Here is a 17,846-nt window from a genome sequence, read left to right as displayed (position 1 = left end):
AAGTATCAAAACACTCAATCCACAGAGAAATGCACAGCCCGTATTTAGAAACTGTACCTTTGAACGAGCCGTCAGAACTTCCGTACGGTTAATGTCACAACTACACTATATTTATAGGTAGAAAGTGCCGTTACATTCACTCCCCAGCTGCACTGACAGTGCAGAGACTCCCAGAGCACAGATGTGGAAGACCCGGAAACACTGACCAATCATTCACCAATCATCAATTTTGCATTTTGTGCCACTGGGTTCCATTTGATGGATTTCTTCACAGCACCAGCAAGGAATGGCCAGTAAAAGGATGGGAAATGGACTGTATTACTACTGCATTTATATAGCGCCTTTATGGGAAGTGCTTGACAATCTGCCTCTCATTCAACCATTTACACACAACTCTCACACCAATGGCACTAAGCTACTATGCAAGGCACTTAGTCCGACTATCGGGAGCCATATATAATAACTACAACCTTCTTTTTGTTGTCCACTACACACCTGTAAGGTTTCGTGACAATATCTTGCACGGTTGTTGGGCCAGGGGCGTAAAGTAGGGTGTGTGTCTGGGTGTGTGGGTGGGTGGGGCTTTCTTAGTTCCTACCTCCCATACTTCCGGTGCCCTCCCTTAGACTATAGTTTCCCTCATGCACAGGCATGAACACACGTTTTCGGTCAGAACAAAAGAAGCTTTGAGCTTCCTCTCCGCGTATGTAGCTATGTTTAAGGCCAAATCAAAGTATGTACGTGACCTGTCTAGGATAATGGCGCCGGGTGAGAAAAGAGGATGGTTAGGTTTGCATGCAAGACTGTGTGCCTGCGTGAATCGTACCTCAACACCAACTTGATTAGAAAGAGACCACAACAATACAGTTCAGTGAAAAAGGTTACAAAATCCAGACATGTACACTGACAAAAGTTAAGCAGTCCTGTGCTAAGCGGTGTAACGTTATACTATGTCCAGTTAAAGTTACCTGTCCAAGTAGGGAGAGGTGTCTTTGGCGTGCTGAAAATGCGTAACTGGAGAGGTTCGAGGATTTCTGTCGGTAAGGGCAGATGCTAAAAATTCAAGAACGACAAGAGCCTCGGTTGTTTGTGACCAAATTTGAAATGGCTCCTTGATGCGTTGTAATCCGGGCGACACCCCTCGTTTAAACCAAACGGAGTATTTCCTGTAAGTGAAAGCGCATCTGAGACGGACAATCCCTGGTTGTGTGCAACATGTGTGAAAGGGAAACTCTGTCGGGACCTGGTTCCTGGACATTGTCCGGAGTTCCTATGTAAACATGTTTTAAGTTAGCTGTGCGTACAGAGCTAACCAGGAATCTAGGCAGGCTGAGTTCCAGTACGTCTCCTTCGAGCAGACAACACGGTGGCAGTCAGGTAAGCGGTGGGAAGAGATGTTGATAAGATGCCGTCATGGGTCATCGGCTGCAGTGACCTATAAGTACTGTAGATGTTGAGTCCACGGGCGTAGTTCAGGGGATATCAGGTTACCGTTACAGGAAGTGACTTGAGGAGAGGTGCAACAGTAAAAGTTCAGTTTAAGTCGCACAATGACTGGATTCATCTGTGGAGCTCCAGTTGTACCTACAACAGCAATTATGACAACAAATCAAATTTGCATAAGTTATTGAATTTTGAAAATGCTACACTTAAAAACTTTACAATGTTGACCCTTTGTTTCACACGTATTTAATTGAAATCTGTTGGCAATACAAATATTCATTGTTCTTGGTAGCACCGGGTAGGTCAATACAATCAGTACTAAATGAAAATAGTCATACTGGAAAAAACTGTCATAACATCTGCTGCTCCCACCCAATCATGGAAAATGTGACAATGATTGTGAATACGTGGATGAATATGAATGTGGATGCATATGAATGAAGTTCTCCTCTTTGCCCAGGTGAAAATATCTTCGTACGCACTCTTTCTCTGTCTCTCTGTTCTTCCTTGACACCTTCTATTTTTCCAGCTCCACAGCCTGGGGGTAAATGATAGCTCACAGCTTGTGTATTGTGTGTTGGAGTCTCTTTGATGCGTTGGCTGCTGGTACATTGTGTTAACATCAGCGCCTCTTTATATTAAATATAACTGTAAGCACAGATGTCTAGCAGCCCTCACATGACCAAGGCTTAGATTTGACTGTTTGTCATGCTGTACTGAAGGTTGGAATTAGTTTGATTCACAGTTTGTCATAATGTTGAGAGTGATATTCCATATCATCAGTGGAATCTTTCACTAATTATGTGCCATTTATTGGCCAGCATGTATTTTTATGCACATTCTGGAGAAGGTCAATCCATCAGCCGTAACCGTTTCATAGCCTGGCAGTACTGCACTCACTGTCCTTTGTGTTTGAGCTGAGGTAGAAGGGGAAAAGCAGACAAGGCCACAGGAAACATAGGTGCATAGGGAACATTGAAAACAGGCCGAGCCGTATTGATTTATCCTCAGACGAGTTTGTCCCTCACTTTGTCGTGGTCTCCGGCTCGAGACCACGCCATCATAACTCAGGATCAAAAAGGGAGTGATGTCATCACTCAGGACTAATGGGCCTTGACTTGGCGAGCTTTATCGCCTTAAATGGTGTGAGCATTGTACCTAATGACCGTGCTACCGTGCTACTTTAATGTTGTCTTTCAAGACAACTTCTGATACCCCAGTAAATGTCTTCATCACCAACAAAGTAACTTGCAACACCAGCAGGCTTAGCTCCCAAGAACACTTTTTAAAGAAATAACTTGTGACGTGTTCATATTAGATTTCTGTTTCACTTCTCTCTGTCATCAATAATGTTGTATTTCAACCTATAGCCATTTCATAAAATGTTTTATATTCGCTGTTGTAAATATCTGCAGTCTAGTATTCTAGAAAATTATTTTCCAGAAGGAAAAATGCGGTATTGAAACACTTTTCTGGTACCGGCCAAAATTTAGTTAGTTTATTTCAATCAATCAATCACATAAATACACAACATCACTTACATAACATAAATGGAAAAAACTAAAACCTTAGTTCATGCAGTGTCATCTTAAATCCGTTACATTCAAGCCATTGCCAAATGAGTTGCTACAAAGCTAATTAAGACTATCCGCTCCATACAGCTCTCTCTGGATTTCTCAAATTGGCTGTGTTCAGAAGATTGTGTCGTCTGGTGACTTTACCGCGCAGAAACTCAAGTGAAGATAATGACCTCTTCTGAAGAGTCCATCATTTTAATGCTCCGTGTCCTCCTTGGCTACTAGCAACTGCGTGGTGGGGGCTGCACACGATCACGGAAGGCTTTTATCACGTGGACAGTGTTGTTGTCATTAGAATTCCTAATGGGGGCGACAGAAACTATGCACTATAGCTTTAAGAACTGGCAAGTACTGAAATCTGGCATGAATCGTCAGATCTGTAATCTTGTTTACATAGTCTTTGATCAGAAACATCTTGGTTTAAATCAAAGACCCCATTTGCACTCGGTCCGTTTGTGCGTTTTTTTTGGCGGACTGGAAAGCAATCGGATATCAAATAATATGTGTTGACAAAAGTGTACTAAATCCAGCTGGATTGTATCCCTTCATGTTTATATTTCTCCAAGTTAGGTGTCACAAATGTGTGTTCTTTTTTTATTGTTTATAGACACTAGAAATTCATATTTCATTCGCAATAGTAATTTGAAATCATACCCTTCTTTAGATGCAAAGGAAGTCGTGTTCTTCCACTTCCAGTTTCCCTGTATGTTGCAAATAAATGGGAGAATTGAGCAGTTATCATGAGCATTCCGTGACAGTCACCATGGCTAAACGGACAAAGATAAAAGTGCAACCTACAGAAACCTAAGTAAACCTAATTAACAGAACATCAAAGACAAAAAAGACCGCGGTACCGAACCCACTGTTTAACAGCTCACAAACAGCACAGCGCTGACTGCTTATCCCGATATGGTTTAGACAATGTGTGAAAGTTCTGAGACTTGCATGTTGTTGAAGTCAAGGGGGACAATACATTGGTAGTTGTTAAATGAAAGCTGACTTTCGTTTAAAGCAGGTGTTTGAAGATGACTTTAATGGAGCGTCCAGACAGACTGGAATGGCTTCTTATAATGGTAACAATTTTTTCAGATCTTTGTACATTACCGGACAGATTTCTGCTCATCACATAGACCCATTCCTCTCTCTCGCTCTCTCGCTCTCTCTCTCTCTCTCTCTCTCTCTCTCTCTCTCTCTGACTGATAGAAGCGTACTGGTGTTCTTACAGTCTCAGTGTTCCGTGTCCGCTCAGAATAAAAATGTGGTTTGGAATGAGATGCTGTGGTATCTTGTTTTGCCATTGTTTGAATTGGATTAATGGTGTATTTGATGTCCAGAAATAACACAGTATGTGTCAAAGGGATTTTACTTACAGGTGAAAGAAACGCATATTTGTCCATCTTCAGTGGATATAGTACATGTTAAATGAGGCTCGGGTGAAGCAGTGTTTGGTGTTTGTATATGCAATTTCCACTGTCATGATCATCTCCCTTGAACAGGATATTGAACAGGGTTTTTATTGTTTACACTGTAAACAGCTCGTAAATGTGAGCGCAACTGATACTGCAGAGATCCACGGTATCGTATGAACGTTCACACCTGTGCTACTCATGTTCCAATTATTCCAGAAGAGACACTCCCAGTCTTTGCAGTCCTACCAAAAGCCAGGCATCGAGGTGACCACTGATAGAAACGCTGAGTTCACCAAATTCTCCCCGAGACGGAGAACTAGACAGATACTGATTGGAAGGAGGGTATAAAGGAGGGAATGATGCCATCGTTAATCATGACACCCATTACTCACACGCTGTCTGTGCCACAGCACACGACGAGTCGTGTATCTCCTTAAAACAGGCGGCGCACCATAATGAAGGATGCACTTCATGAAGTCTAAAAGCTGTATTTTTGGTACTTTCCCTTTCTGCCACTCCGAGTCTGTGTCTAGATGCATATCTAGTCTGTTAAGCAGCAGGATGTGGAGAATGAGGCAATAACAAGATGAGATTGTTCTCAACAGAGCTATGACCGCAATCGCTATGGACAAGTTTCACACAGTTAAGACGTGTGCGATTTTGGGCTGTGCCGGACGAACGCTGACAATCGTGAGTTAAACGTTGTGAAATCTAAGCAAACACTGGCTCTAGATCATACTGTGAGACATGTCTACCAAAACCGGCTTACCAAGGAAGGGCTGTGCCAAAATTCTGACAGTGTCAAAGACAAAGGTCTCACAGTGTGATATATTTATTTATTTATTTATTTTTTTTGTGACCACCAAACCAACCAACCGACGCTATTCGGCATGAAATGAACACAGAATACAATTGCCGGCACATCATTCGTAAGTGCCAATTGAAAAAGCTTAACCATGCCCGGTTTTGAAACATTGAACCCCAAATTTATTTTGAAATTCCTCATATTTAGTCACAATTTTATCACACACGAGCTTTGTGTGTATGTGTATGAGATGGGTTACGGTGGCAAGAACACAGGACAAAGGTGGTTTCCAATGGCCATCCCCTTATGCTGTTTCTCCACTGCATGGTGTGGCCTTTTTTGGTTTTCCATTAGCAAAAGTTTTGGATAGTACCTGGTACTTTTTTTGGTACCACCTCAGTCGAGGTCCCATGCATGCTAGAAGATGGAGTTAAAACACTGCAGACCACTGATTGGTCAGAGAGAATTGTCACCTGCGTGATACGGGACATCCTGCACAAACCTGCCATTTTTTAAAAAGCCAAGCTATCGTCAATTGCGACTGTAATTTTCTTTTTTTTTTTATTCACTCGACCCAGATTTGAACAAATGGCAGCCTTCAAAACTATGGCGTTAACTACGTACACTACACTGTACAAGTAATACATTGCAGACGTTCCTCTGTCTAGTCGCCGATGAAAGGAGTCAGCAACTGCCGCATTATAGATGATGTCCCAGAAGTTTCGTGTGGCGTCGCTATGACGATCAACTGAGAATCCCGCCTACACTCGAGAGGGGGTACTATCGCAGTGGTAGTTTTTTGGTACTGGTACCAAAAAAGTGAGTAGAGCAGAGAACGGCTCATAGAGTGGAAACCTGGCATTAGTTACAGTACCTGTACTGAAGAGAGACCCACGCCTTTAGTTGAGATTTGAGACTGCAGACACCTGCAGAGGTAGGCAGAGCCTGAAGCATCCATGATTTTTTTTTTTTGCTCAGATCTGTTTTTTTTTTGTTTTGGCTGTTCACGTTACCTTTTTAAAATGTGGCCTGTATCAGATTCCAGTGTGAACTGTTTGCGGTTTCGAACTGACCCGCATGCAAAAAAGAACAATAACAATGACAGCCGCAGCAGGCTGTTGCACTAAAGTTAGGGAGGTTATGGAGGAAGTAAGCATTTTCGCTTTTATTTCAAGATGTTTGTGTAATGGCAGCCGTAACATTAATGAGCAGGTGCTGAGGAGAAGGAGAAGAATGAAGAGAAAGAGAGCCAAATTGGCTATTTTGGCCTTTTGCGGGATTATGGCTGCAAATTCACTACAGAGGTCTGTGTGTCTATTTTTTTTCAAACTGAGCGGTTACGGTATGATCCTCTTTAGTTTTGATTGAATTGAAGTATTTCCCCATACACTAATTAGGTCTACACCTAATCTAACACCTCACTCTCCCTCCATTGACTTGCTCCATCACTGTTCTCCATTTTGTAGGCCTTTGTAGGTTTTTAATCTTACTGTCTGTGTCTAGGGCTAACTCCCGCCGGCGAAAAAAAACCTGGGTCTGATTCAGGACCGCATATGGAAGTGGTCTAAATCTGATTTAAAAAAATTTGTTCTGGGCCAGATTTGAGTGTTCACACTACTTCTGAAGAAGTCTGACCTGGTCACTTGACCCCCCAAAAAAAAGAAATCAGATTTGGGCCACTTTTGCCTGCAGTCTGAATGTAGCCTAAAGGCCCCGACACACAGAGCCGATAATCGGCCGTTGGACAGTCTGGCGAGGTCAGTGACTCGAGTCTGTTCGGTGTGTTCCGTGCCGTCGTCCTTCATTTTGGCCGATTTGACACGTTGAATCGGCGGGGCGGGCACTGCTGGCAGTCGGACTCAAATGACCCATCTGATTGGTGGAGTGCTAACCCGGAAACGGGGAGCGGATGAGCGTGACTAGAGTCTCTCAAAATCTGACGAAAATCTTTTAAACTGACCTCTGTCGATCTGAAATGAAGACGGCCTATTTATCGCTTAAAATGTTTTCAGAAACACGTTTCGGTGAACTATTTTAGTACAATGTATACAATATATCGTATTCTGAACAAGCCGCCATGACAGTCTGTCTTTGAATTTCCGGAGAAACAAGACCCACGTGACGCGTTCGTCCAATCAGCTGCCGGTTTTCATTTTGGAGGAACGTTTTTGACCAATTTGGGCAGACTGATCAGCCCAACTGCCTTTTCTGTGTGTCTGGGCCTTAAGTCTCCCTGGTTTCTGATCTGGTCCAGTTTGCCGTGTTAATTTGCTGCTCCTGCTGCTTGCTGTGAATACAAACATGTTGTCATGCTAAATTTAGCATACTCCACAGCATACGTTCACATTTCACATCAGTACAACAACATATTAACTTCATACACATACTCTGTTGCTCTGACTGTTATCTTTTAACAGAAATGCTCCTCCTGTTGGTTCTTCTTTTTTTCTTTTTTAACCAATAATACATCATTATGGTTTGATAGTCTGTGAATATGTCTGTCGGTCTAGCGTGCCTGAGCTGCTGCAAAGGACAGTAATCTCCCCTCTCTTTGGGGAAATTGCAGGGCTTTGGATTCCACTGACGTCAGAGAGCGATATGATTCCTTTGACGTCAGAGTGTGGGCTCTGGGCGTCATTTTTGAGTATTGTCTGAGTGGGCTGAAAGCAGCAGCCCCTGTGGCGGTGCCTTATGCAGCTGCTGATAGTGCAGCTGCGACTGTGTCCACACTGCTGCTCTCAAGGTCACAAATATAAAACCATTCATTTATTCTTCACATGCTTAAAGCAGCACTAGAAATGCACCCAATGACCTCCGATTCTCTATCATTTTAAAATATTTTAAAAACTTTAAGCGCAGTTACTGTACCATAAGTGACATTTGCCATCTAACAGGACAAAGAGTATACTTAGAGAAAGTACATTGATATAAGTGTACCTAATAAACTTGCAATCAACTGTTCAAGCCACACACCCCTTAGTTACCGTTGCTATGCTTTTGCCTCGCTCGTCACAAATGCAGTTTACAGTGACAATGGTGATAATTAATAATAAAGTTATCACGCACAGTTTTACACAGACATAAACGAAAGCAGGCCTCCCATTTCTAGCCAACAATTTTTTTTTTAACAAAATATACCTAGCTAGTTAGGAGTTGGTTGTGTCTAGCTTTTAAAACAAGGAATCCGTAAAAGGGTCTTGAATGTGCACTTGATGGCTACTCCCACAGTGGTTAGATTACTTTTTTTTATTGTTTCTATTTGAAAATGGTATGCATTACTTGGACAAGAGGAAAGGATTTGAAAATGAGGAGCATCTACCCCACATTAGAATGTAAGAATCTAATGCCCCTTGCTTTGGAAAAAAAAAACCTCTAGGTTAGTGCTGTAGGTAGTTAGCCAGGCTAACATTGGCACAGCAGACATTTGAGCAGATAATCCATTCCTTACGTGTTTGCTCTTGTGTTTTTGTAAAGGCTGAACAAACACCACCCTAGGAAAAATCCAAAGCCTGCCGTGCTGAGTTACGATTGCAAAGCATTGATTGGACAATCGCTGTTTAGGGGCGGGGACTAGCGAATGGTCAATATTCTAGCCATAGATAACTGAAAAGAAAGATCCAACACACATTTAAAACATTTGAACACTACAGGCAATACATTTTTGAATAACAACATGATAGATACAAAGTCTAGCAATAATATACTCCTACCCTTGATCAACGGCATCAAGTCCGGGCCTGTTTCCTGACGATGGTCAAGTAATTGTGAGGAACATGGCCCTTCTGGGAAATGTAGGAAATCACTCACTAATAAGAGATGGATGAGGCAAAGTAAGAAATAAAAAGTAATAGTAATTAAAACAATTCATCACAGAATATTTCCTGTAAAACTGTTGGCCTCTGACAATTTAAGAGCGTTCAGTGCTCTGCTAGCCGATGTTTAATGAAAGCCTTGTCTCTATAGTCTGTTTGCTGACTGTGTGATACCGTGATGTCCTTTCAGATGGGATCAGTGTGACGGGCCTGCCAATCTCCAGTCCGCTGCGCCAAGTCCTCAAACCCAGGCCCGAGAACAAGACCGTCAGCAGTGAGTCCGGCAAGGCCGAGTACAGCCATATTAAGGTGAATGAACAATAGCCTGTGTAAAGTGCATAGCCCTATTGTTTTGCTTAGTCATTGATCAAGATGCAAGCAGTTGTTTCCTGGCTTGTAGCATCATTTGGGTGAAATGCATATTCACCTTGGTGCAGTCTCACTGCTCCTTTTCTGCAGATAATGAATACTGGGACCCCCTCACTCTCGCTCTTTCTCTCCTTACCCAGCACACTGTGTACGATGTGTGCATGTCTTTGCAAAAGCTGAGGTAAAACTACAGCATTATTTTCCACCAAACTACTGCTTCTGCTCTGAAAAGAAACAGCGAGTTTATTTGGCTGGTGTCTCACCTTGGCTGCAAATGCACTCTGCTCTTTGAATCAGGACTCAGAGCTCCAACATAGGTATAGGAATGAGAGAGAAAGTTACAGAGTCTTTGTGTGAAACTGCAAAAAGTGCTAAGGGGGGGAAATAGATAGTGTGACAGGGAAGGAGAAAAAGGCTAGAAGAAGACTGGCAGTGCATGCAGTAGATTGAGCTGATCAGCAGGGGAGAAGGTTTTGTTGAGGACTGGTGGATGTCGGAGGGGTGGAAACAGGCGACCCGCTGAGGTTCACCTGAAGCACAACAGCCACACCACTTGCAAACGAGGTGGCGTCATTTAAAAACCAGCGGAACCCCTTTCTCCCCTCCGTGAATCATCGGGAGAGAAAACAACATTGATGTTTAATGTTCAGATGTGTTCCAAAGTCAACTTTTTCTGACTTTCTTAGAGAGAATACAGGAGGATGGTACTTCATGTTCATGTTTTCCAGAAAGAGCAAACGTGTGTTAGACTAATCATACAGTGGAGAAATAATGAAATTGTGGACCAGAAAAACATGTAACCAATTAACAATGGTTATACTGGATCCTGAATTTTTCAATGTGGAAGAAAGAGTAGATGGACTTCCAGCCACGTTTTTTATTTTTATTTTTTTATGTACATACTTTAAAATGTGTCTGGAGAAGGACTTTAAAAATGTGTGGTTGTGTATATGGTGGAAGCAGGCCTAGATGAAAATAAAGTTTAAAGTGAGAACGCTTTTCAATATAAAAATCTGGAAAGCTCTTGGCCTTTTGGCATGCACTTTTGAGACAGTCCCTATTGAGCCCATCACTTCACTCCTGTCAAGTGCAAGGTGCCAGGCTTCAGTTTAAGGTTCAAGGTAGAATCAATTGCCAGTTTGTGTGCGCACTGTACAGACAGAAATCCCCTGGACTACTGTTAATACTTAAGAAAAACTGATATTGAGTTAGAAGGAGGTCCTTTTTGTATACATTTCAGAACTACAGTGGGGCAAAAAAGTATTTAGTCAGCCACCAATTGTGCAAGTTCTCCCACTTAAAAAGATGAGAGAGGCCTGTAATTTTCATCATAGGTACACTTCAACTATGAGAGACAAAATGAGAAAAAAAAATCCAGAAAATCACATTGTAGGATTTTTAATGAATTTATTTGCAAATTATGGTGGAAAATAAGTATTTGGTCAATAACAAAAGTTCATCTCAATACTTTGTTATATACCCTTTGTTGGCAATGACAGAGGTCAAACGTTTTCTGTAAGTCTTCACAAGGTTTTCACACACTGTTGCTGGTATTTTGGCCCATTCCTCCATGCAGATCTCCTCTAGAGCAGTGATGTTTTGGGGCTGTCGCTGGGCAACACGGACTTTCAACTCCCTCCAAAGATTTTCTATGGGGTTGAGATTCTTACGAAGCCACTCCTTCGTTGCCCGGGCGGTGGGTTTGGGATCATTGTCGTGCTGAAAGACCCAGCCATGTTTCATCTTCAATGCCCTTGCTGATGGAAGGAGGTTTTCACTCAAAATCTCACGATACATGGCCCCATTCATTCTTTCCTTTACACGGATCAGTCGTCCTGGTCTCTTTGCAGAAAAACAGCCCCAAAGCATGATGTTTCCACTCCCATGCTTCACAGTAGGTATGGTGTTCTTTGGATGCAACTCAGCATTCTTTCTCCTCCAAACACGACGAGTTGAGTTTTTACCAAAAAGTTCTATTTTGGTTTCAGCTGACCATATGACATTCTCCCAATCCTCTTCTGGATCATCCAAATGCTCTCTAGCAAACTCCAGACGGGCCTGGACATGTACTGGCTTAAGCAGGGGGACACGTCTGGCACTGCAGGATTTGAGTCCCTGGCGGCGTCGTGTGTTACTGATGGTAGCCTTTGTTACTTTGGTCCCAGCTCTCTGCAGGTCATTCACTAGTTCCCCCCCGTGTGGTTCTGGGATTTTTGTGAGATCTTGCGTGGAGCCCCGGATCGAGGGAGATTATTAGTGGTCTTGTATGTCTTCCATTTTCTTATAATTTCTCCCACAGTTGATTTCTTCACACCAAGCTGCTTACCTATTGCAGATTCAGTCTTCGTAGCCTGGTGCAGGTCTACAATTTTGTTTTTGCTGTCCTTTGACAGCTCTTTGGTCTTGGCCATAGTGGAGTTTGGAGTGTGACTGTTTGAGGTTGTGGACAGGTGTCTTTTATACTGATACGTTCAAACAGGTGCCATTAATACAGGTAACGAGTGGAGGACAGAAGAGCCTCTTAAAGAAGAAGTTACAGGTCTGTGAGAGCCAGAAATCTTGCTTGTTTGTAGGTGACCAAATACTTATTTTCCGAGGAATTTGCAAATAAATTAATAAAAAAAAAAAAATCTAATTTTTTTCTCTCATAGTTGAAGTGTACCTATGATGAAAATGACAGGCCTCTCTCATCTTTTTAAGTGGGATAACTTGCACAATTGGTGGCTGACTAAATACTTTTTTGCCCCACTGTATGAATGTTGATCCTCGATGGATATCAGAGATTCTGACCACTGTGAAGAACAAATTCCACTAATTGTCTGTGTGTGATGTATTTATGGGCTAAAGTATAAGTTTACCTACCTACTGAAAGTGGCTACAATTCCTCCAACACCAGTTAAAAAGCACAATTCTCTCCCCTTTGGGTTCATTGCATAACCTGGTAGTTATCCAATACCTTTGCAGTAAGGGGAAGAAAAAAAAGAAAGAAGATCCAGCTGTTGGGCAAGGCAAGCTGGGCATTTTAATCAGTGGTTAGGCTTATTAGAGGCAGGGTTTGACTGTCAGCTCTGACTTTCATAGCAGAATATATGGCGTTGGAACCATGGTTAGAGTGAAGCCAATTACAATAGGACTCTTGTCCTGCGCGCTTAGAAGCAGGTGGTGAGGACATGAGCTCCTTTTCCTTTCATTTTGTAGACGTGCTGTTGGACATACAGTAGGCACCAGGGTGATTCCTTTCACTGTGTGCTCAACACAAGCCCATGCACTGATTTGCCTGTGTGCTGTAGTAAATGTATTCTGGGTTTCCAGCTGCATGACTCATCGTCATTACGGGCTGTATTGTTTTCTCGAACAGTTTGACTCAAACCCACAGCACCCAGCAACCACTTGACACATGTTGATGTAGAAGGCGTGGGCACGTACGACATAAACCAATGCAAAGTTATGCAATACAATAAGTTTGATGATGTTTGTCCATAGAGGAAATAATAACATGGAAAAAGTTTTCAACTGATATGATGAAGATTCTTTGGTCCATAGTCATGAAATGATACAGCACAGCTTTAATTTGGCACTTTATTCACACAGATTTTCATTATTATCGGTGGGGGGGGCTAACACAATTATTTACAATATTACATGATGCTTGGACCTGAACAAAAACAGTTAAAAGTAGAGCTGGAAAGATTAATCGATCAATTGTCAAGTATTAAATCCATCGCAATATTTGGATTGGTTTGAGTAATTTTTTTAATGAAAAAAAAAGATTCTCTGATTTTTAAAATAGAAAAAAAAAATATTCTTTTATTATTATGTATAAATGTTTCTTCACTCCTCTGTAACACTAAACTGAATATCTTTTGAGTTGTAAACAAGACAATTAATTTGCGGATGTCATCTTGGGCTTTAGTAAACATTGATCAACCCTTTTTACTATTTTCGGACATTTTGTAGACCAAACGCCTAATCGATTACATTTGAAATGAAATAAATGAGACTGTGCCACTATGCAATGGAGCGTAACAGACAATAAAGTGAGAGTGCGCAGTACCGCATGAATGATGGAAGAGAGTTAACACGTGCATCGATTGGACAAGAGCTTAGACAGCAGTACTTTAAAGGCAGCGAGTGGGATCAGTGTTTCATGTTATATTGAGAAAATAATCGACTGATTAATCGCCAATGAAAATATCGTTAGTTGCAGCCCTAGTTGAGTCTCATTTTATTGTCACCCATTTCATTTCATTGTCTTCCCGTATTTTATTTCCCAGTGATCATTTTTATTTACTGCAAAGTGCATATCGCCTTCCCAACATGGGTCTTGTAGAGCCAGGAGTGTTTCCTCTCTGACAGCCAAGACGGATCCAAACCTGTCCTCCTGTGCTGCTTCTCAGCAGGAGAGCTGCTAGTGCTCTGACCATAGCTTCCCTCCCATTAACACCACGGCTTCTAGTATCCTCACCACTGTCTCCAGATTCAGGTTGAGTGGGTTTAAAAAAAAGAAAAAAAAAAGAAGAACCTATTTTGGCCTGAATTTCAGACATTTCGTGTCTGTTTTTAGATGGGTAAATTACGCTCATTGGGAAGCTTTTATTGCACTTACAGTAACGCAACGAGTTGTCCTCAACTCAAGTGTAGTTATCGTCACTTCACCTGTCTCTCCTCTGCTCGGCTCCACGTGTGTGAGTGGTGGGGCCCCGCCCTCAGTGAGAGCAGAGAGACCCTTCCATATTTCTTCATTATCTTACCTGTCTGTGTCTTCCCCCCCCTCTGTGTTGGTAGACCCACATTTATGGCAAAATCGCCTTCATCTCTAGACCGCTCTCTAACAAGCTGATTTTCCTGATTGAATGTGGAACAGGAAGTTCTGATATGTTGCCTGAAGACACTGCTGTGAACTTTGTTATCCCCATTATTGCTACCTTTTTGAGCTGTGTCTCTGCATATTTTAGAGTGCTTTCTGCATATCATCAGCATGCCACTAGTTTTATGTGGATCTTGATTTGTGTGTGTGCATGATAGAATGAGGGAGAATGCACTATAGCTGATTTTGGCCGGGAGGATGGATGGACAGATGCACAGGAAATTAAAAAAAAACTCCTAGCCAAACTGGCGGATAGTAAAGCAGGTGTTCCCTACATATCTTAATCTTACATGGGCCAATCGAGTCTGACTTTGGCCTTTTTTTTTTTTTTTTTTTTAAACCACCTAAACCAAATCAGGCCAATATTATTGCTCAGGCTTGAGTTTCGACATACTTTCTTTTAATATATTGTTTTTCCCCCATGTTTTGTATATGTGATCTGTGAGTATCTCTGCACCATTTTGGCACTGACATTAGGGCTGCACCATATGAGGAAGATGTCTAATGGCAATTCTTTCGACACCTATTACGATTGCGATATGATTCACGATATTGAAGGGAATGATCATTTGTATATCATTATCCTCATTTTCATTGAAACATATTAAAATTAGAAATGATTATAGTGTGATTTCTTTGCAAGGATCTGTAGCAAACAGATTTTTTTCTTTAGTCCGTGGGATACGATTTGTAGGCCCAGGACATCTCTGCAGCACCACAGTACTTCATTCAGAATGGTTTGACGCATATTTTGTCTTTAACAAATATTGCAATATATATAGTATAGTATAGTCCATCAATCATGACTGGATCTGTAATCAGCACAGGAGGAGTCAACATGTTTTTCTCACTGACCTTTCCTCGCTAAATCTCAGCACCCGTTTTTCAATCCTCCCACCAAATCGGGAACGCCTATGGGCTTGAAATATGTGCTTGCTGTCAGGGTGGGATGGATCCACCCCAGGTGATGGAGGTCTGGCCGCTCAGGCGTGCTGGTTTTGCCAATTATCTACACATTTTTCAATGACACATCCCATAGAAGAGTAAGGGCACTTCCACAACTTCAGTTACTCGTCTCACCTCATCACCACAACTTTATGTCTCATTCCAGCTGCCTGTCCTCACTGGGAGCACATCACCTCTTCAAGCTCTGTTACAGTTGGATTGTGTCTGCAAAGAGTGCTGTGCACAAAGTTCTGCCGTGATCGTACCCATTGAAGTATCTGTGCAAGGGACTGAAACAGCAGCAGATGCCGACGGTCTGCTGGGGATGTATGTGAGGGGTGACATGAGTAGGGCTGGGTATTGGTCAAAAATTTGCGATACCAATACCGTGACTTTGGTACCAGTTTTTAAACAATACTTTTTTCGAACCACGTTTTAAACCAATTCTATTAAAAAAAAATGAATTTACAACACTACGCATTACGGCACAAATCTTTTTATTCATTTATTCAGCTCCTACTACGTGAGCCCCGTCTCTGTGCATATACGTAGAGTTTTTCCTGCGTGTCTTTATGACGTGTAACGTTAGACAGCCAATCGCAAACATTATTAGATCTTGGTAGAAGCATGCTGCATGCTTATTGGCTCACTGACACCGATGAGATTTACTCTTTAGGTATTGAAATTGGGTATTGAAATTACATTTTTCGACATTAAGGAGGCAATTCGGTCTGCCTAAAAAGTATTGAATTCAATACCCAGTCCTAGACATGAGTGACGGGCTGGTGATTGCCCATGAGCCACTTTAATGCTGGCCGGTGTGCAGACCTGCTCACTCACTCAGCCTTCATGTGAATCTCCACTGGACAGATGTCATTGAGGGCATTTTAAGTGGAGCTATGATACTGGAATAGGCAGGCCCCTCAGACATGGCCTGTGATTATCTTAAAAACGCCAAATGTCCAGGGTGCCGCAAAGCTGCATCCGGTGAAATTTTACTTCCATCTTCATAATGCCATGTTATTGCAATATAGAGATTGCTGTTAGAACGCAGATGCATGTGTTCCTCTGAGGCTGGAGAGAGACGAGGCTGTTACTGGGCCTCCTCCTGCCAGCGTCAGCCGTTTTAGAGTGAACAATTTTCTATGTGATGTGCACCTCTGAACTCAGCCAAATATGAAATGAATAGTCCCATTTTCAGGTGGTCATTGGTAAGATATTACTGCAGTGGACAGTGCAGTAATAGCTTTGACAGTGGCTATCAAAGTGGGTTTCAGAGTCATTCAGGTCTTTCAGTTGGTCATAGTGGGAAATTGAAGAATAGTTAGACAGATTTTCTGCTTTTTTTTTCTGTTGGTTGAACATTGAATATCTTTGGGCTTTAGATTGTTGGTTGGAAATACAAGTAAGATTTAAACCATTTCACACAGCCCGACTAGTAAATATCTGATTTGGAGAATGTATAAGTACGCTGAATACCTCCAGATAAAAATCCAGGATCTGATACCCTGTGGTTTCAGAAGTGCACAAAAACTGTTGATCGACAAAGCTGCTTTTTTTTTTTTTTTTAAGAACAAATTCAAAGTGCAATGTATGACACATTTTACCTTATACAATTATTATGACAAACTTATCATCAGGCACAATTTATACATGCAGCAGACATGGACATGCATTTCTGGCAACCTGAGTAATGAAACATTCAATCATTCAGTGAATCATTTTACCTCTGTTTTGGTCTCCACCACCTCCCGAGGGACAGATCTTTTTTTTATTTGTTTTTTGAAATGCTGATAAAAATCCACTTTTTTAGCTAGTTTATTTTTATTTATTTTACCTTTTTAGATAACCCGGAAGAGACTCATTGAGATTAAAAATCTCTCTTTCAAGAGTGTCCTGGCCAAGACAGGCAGCAGTACAACCACACATACAGTACATGCAGACACAAAATACACACAAACCCTGAAAACATAAAACAACTGAAACAGCAAATCCCTCAAAGTCGACCACAATCCTAAACACATCAGGTAAAACATCTACAGCCAGATGTGGCTGCCTCCAAGTCAATCAACATCCTCTTAAAAGCGATCAATGAGACCAGCTCAGTAAGTTTCATGGATTTCTGTAACTTGTTCCATGTAGAGGGAGCAGCAAACTTAAACACCTTTTACCCCAGCTCAGTTCTAACCTTTGAGATGAGATCCTGGGAACGAAGATTGTACGTCCCAGTACTATTTACACTGATATAGGTCAGAAGGTAGGATGGAAGGAGACCTAAAATAGCCTTGTATATGAAGATATGCCAGTGTTGAAGTCTCCGTGTTGATAAAGAAGGCCAGTCCAATAGTTAATCGCCAGTTTTGTGTGTGTGCTTTTTGGTGCTAGGCAGGTAGCGTATATTGGGTTTACAGTATCACAGTTGTCATCCAGACTCTGGATGACATCCTGAGTCTGGGCCAGGAATGGCTGCACATGACTCTCGCCTCTGACGTGACAAACAAACGAGTTGGCTGAGCCGTAATGGCGGCAGCTAGCACTGCCCGCGCGGCCGGACCGACTACCAAAACAAAGAACGGAGAAACTCGGATTACAACACACACAGAGGGAGTGTGACTTTGT

At 42.0% G+C, this 17,846-nt stretch overlaps 1 protein-coding gene across 2 annotated transcripts in view; it reads left to right on the top strand.

The window, feature by feature from the left end:
• Positions 1-17,846, top strand: part of trappc9 (trafficking protein particle complex subunit 9) — a 283,244-nt gene that overhangs the window by 87,401 nt on the left and 177,997 nt on the right. For both annotated transcript variants that reach the window (XM_078267366.1, XM_078267365.1), the window contains one exon: positions 9,237-9,355. In XM_078267366.1, the coding sequence (XP_078123492.1) occupies positions 9,237-9,355 (119 nt within the window). The remainder of the gene's footprint in view (positions 1-9,236; positions 9,356-17,846) is intronic.

Source organism: Sander vitreus, chromosome 14 (assembly GCF_031162955.1).
Source record: "Sander vitreus isolate 19-12246 chromosome 14, sanVit1, whole genome shotgun sequence".
Taxonomy (NCBI): Eukaryota; Metazoa; Chordata; class Actinopteri; order Perciformes; family Percidae; genus Sander; species Sander vitreus.
Note: the sequence above shows the minus strand (reverse complement) of the source record. Positions and strands in the feature narration are given on the sequence as shown.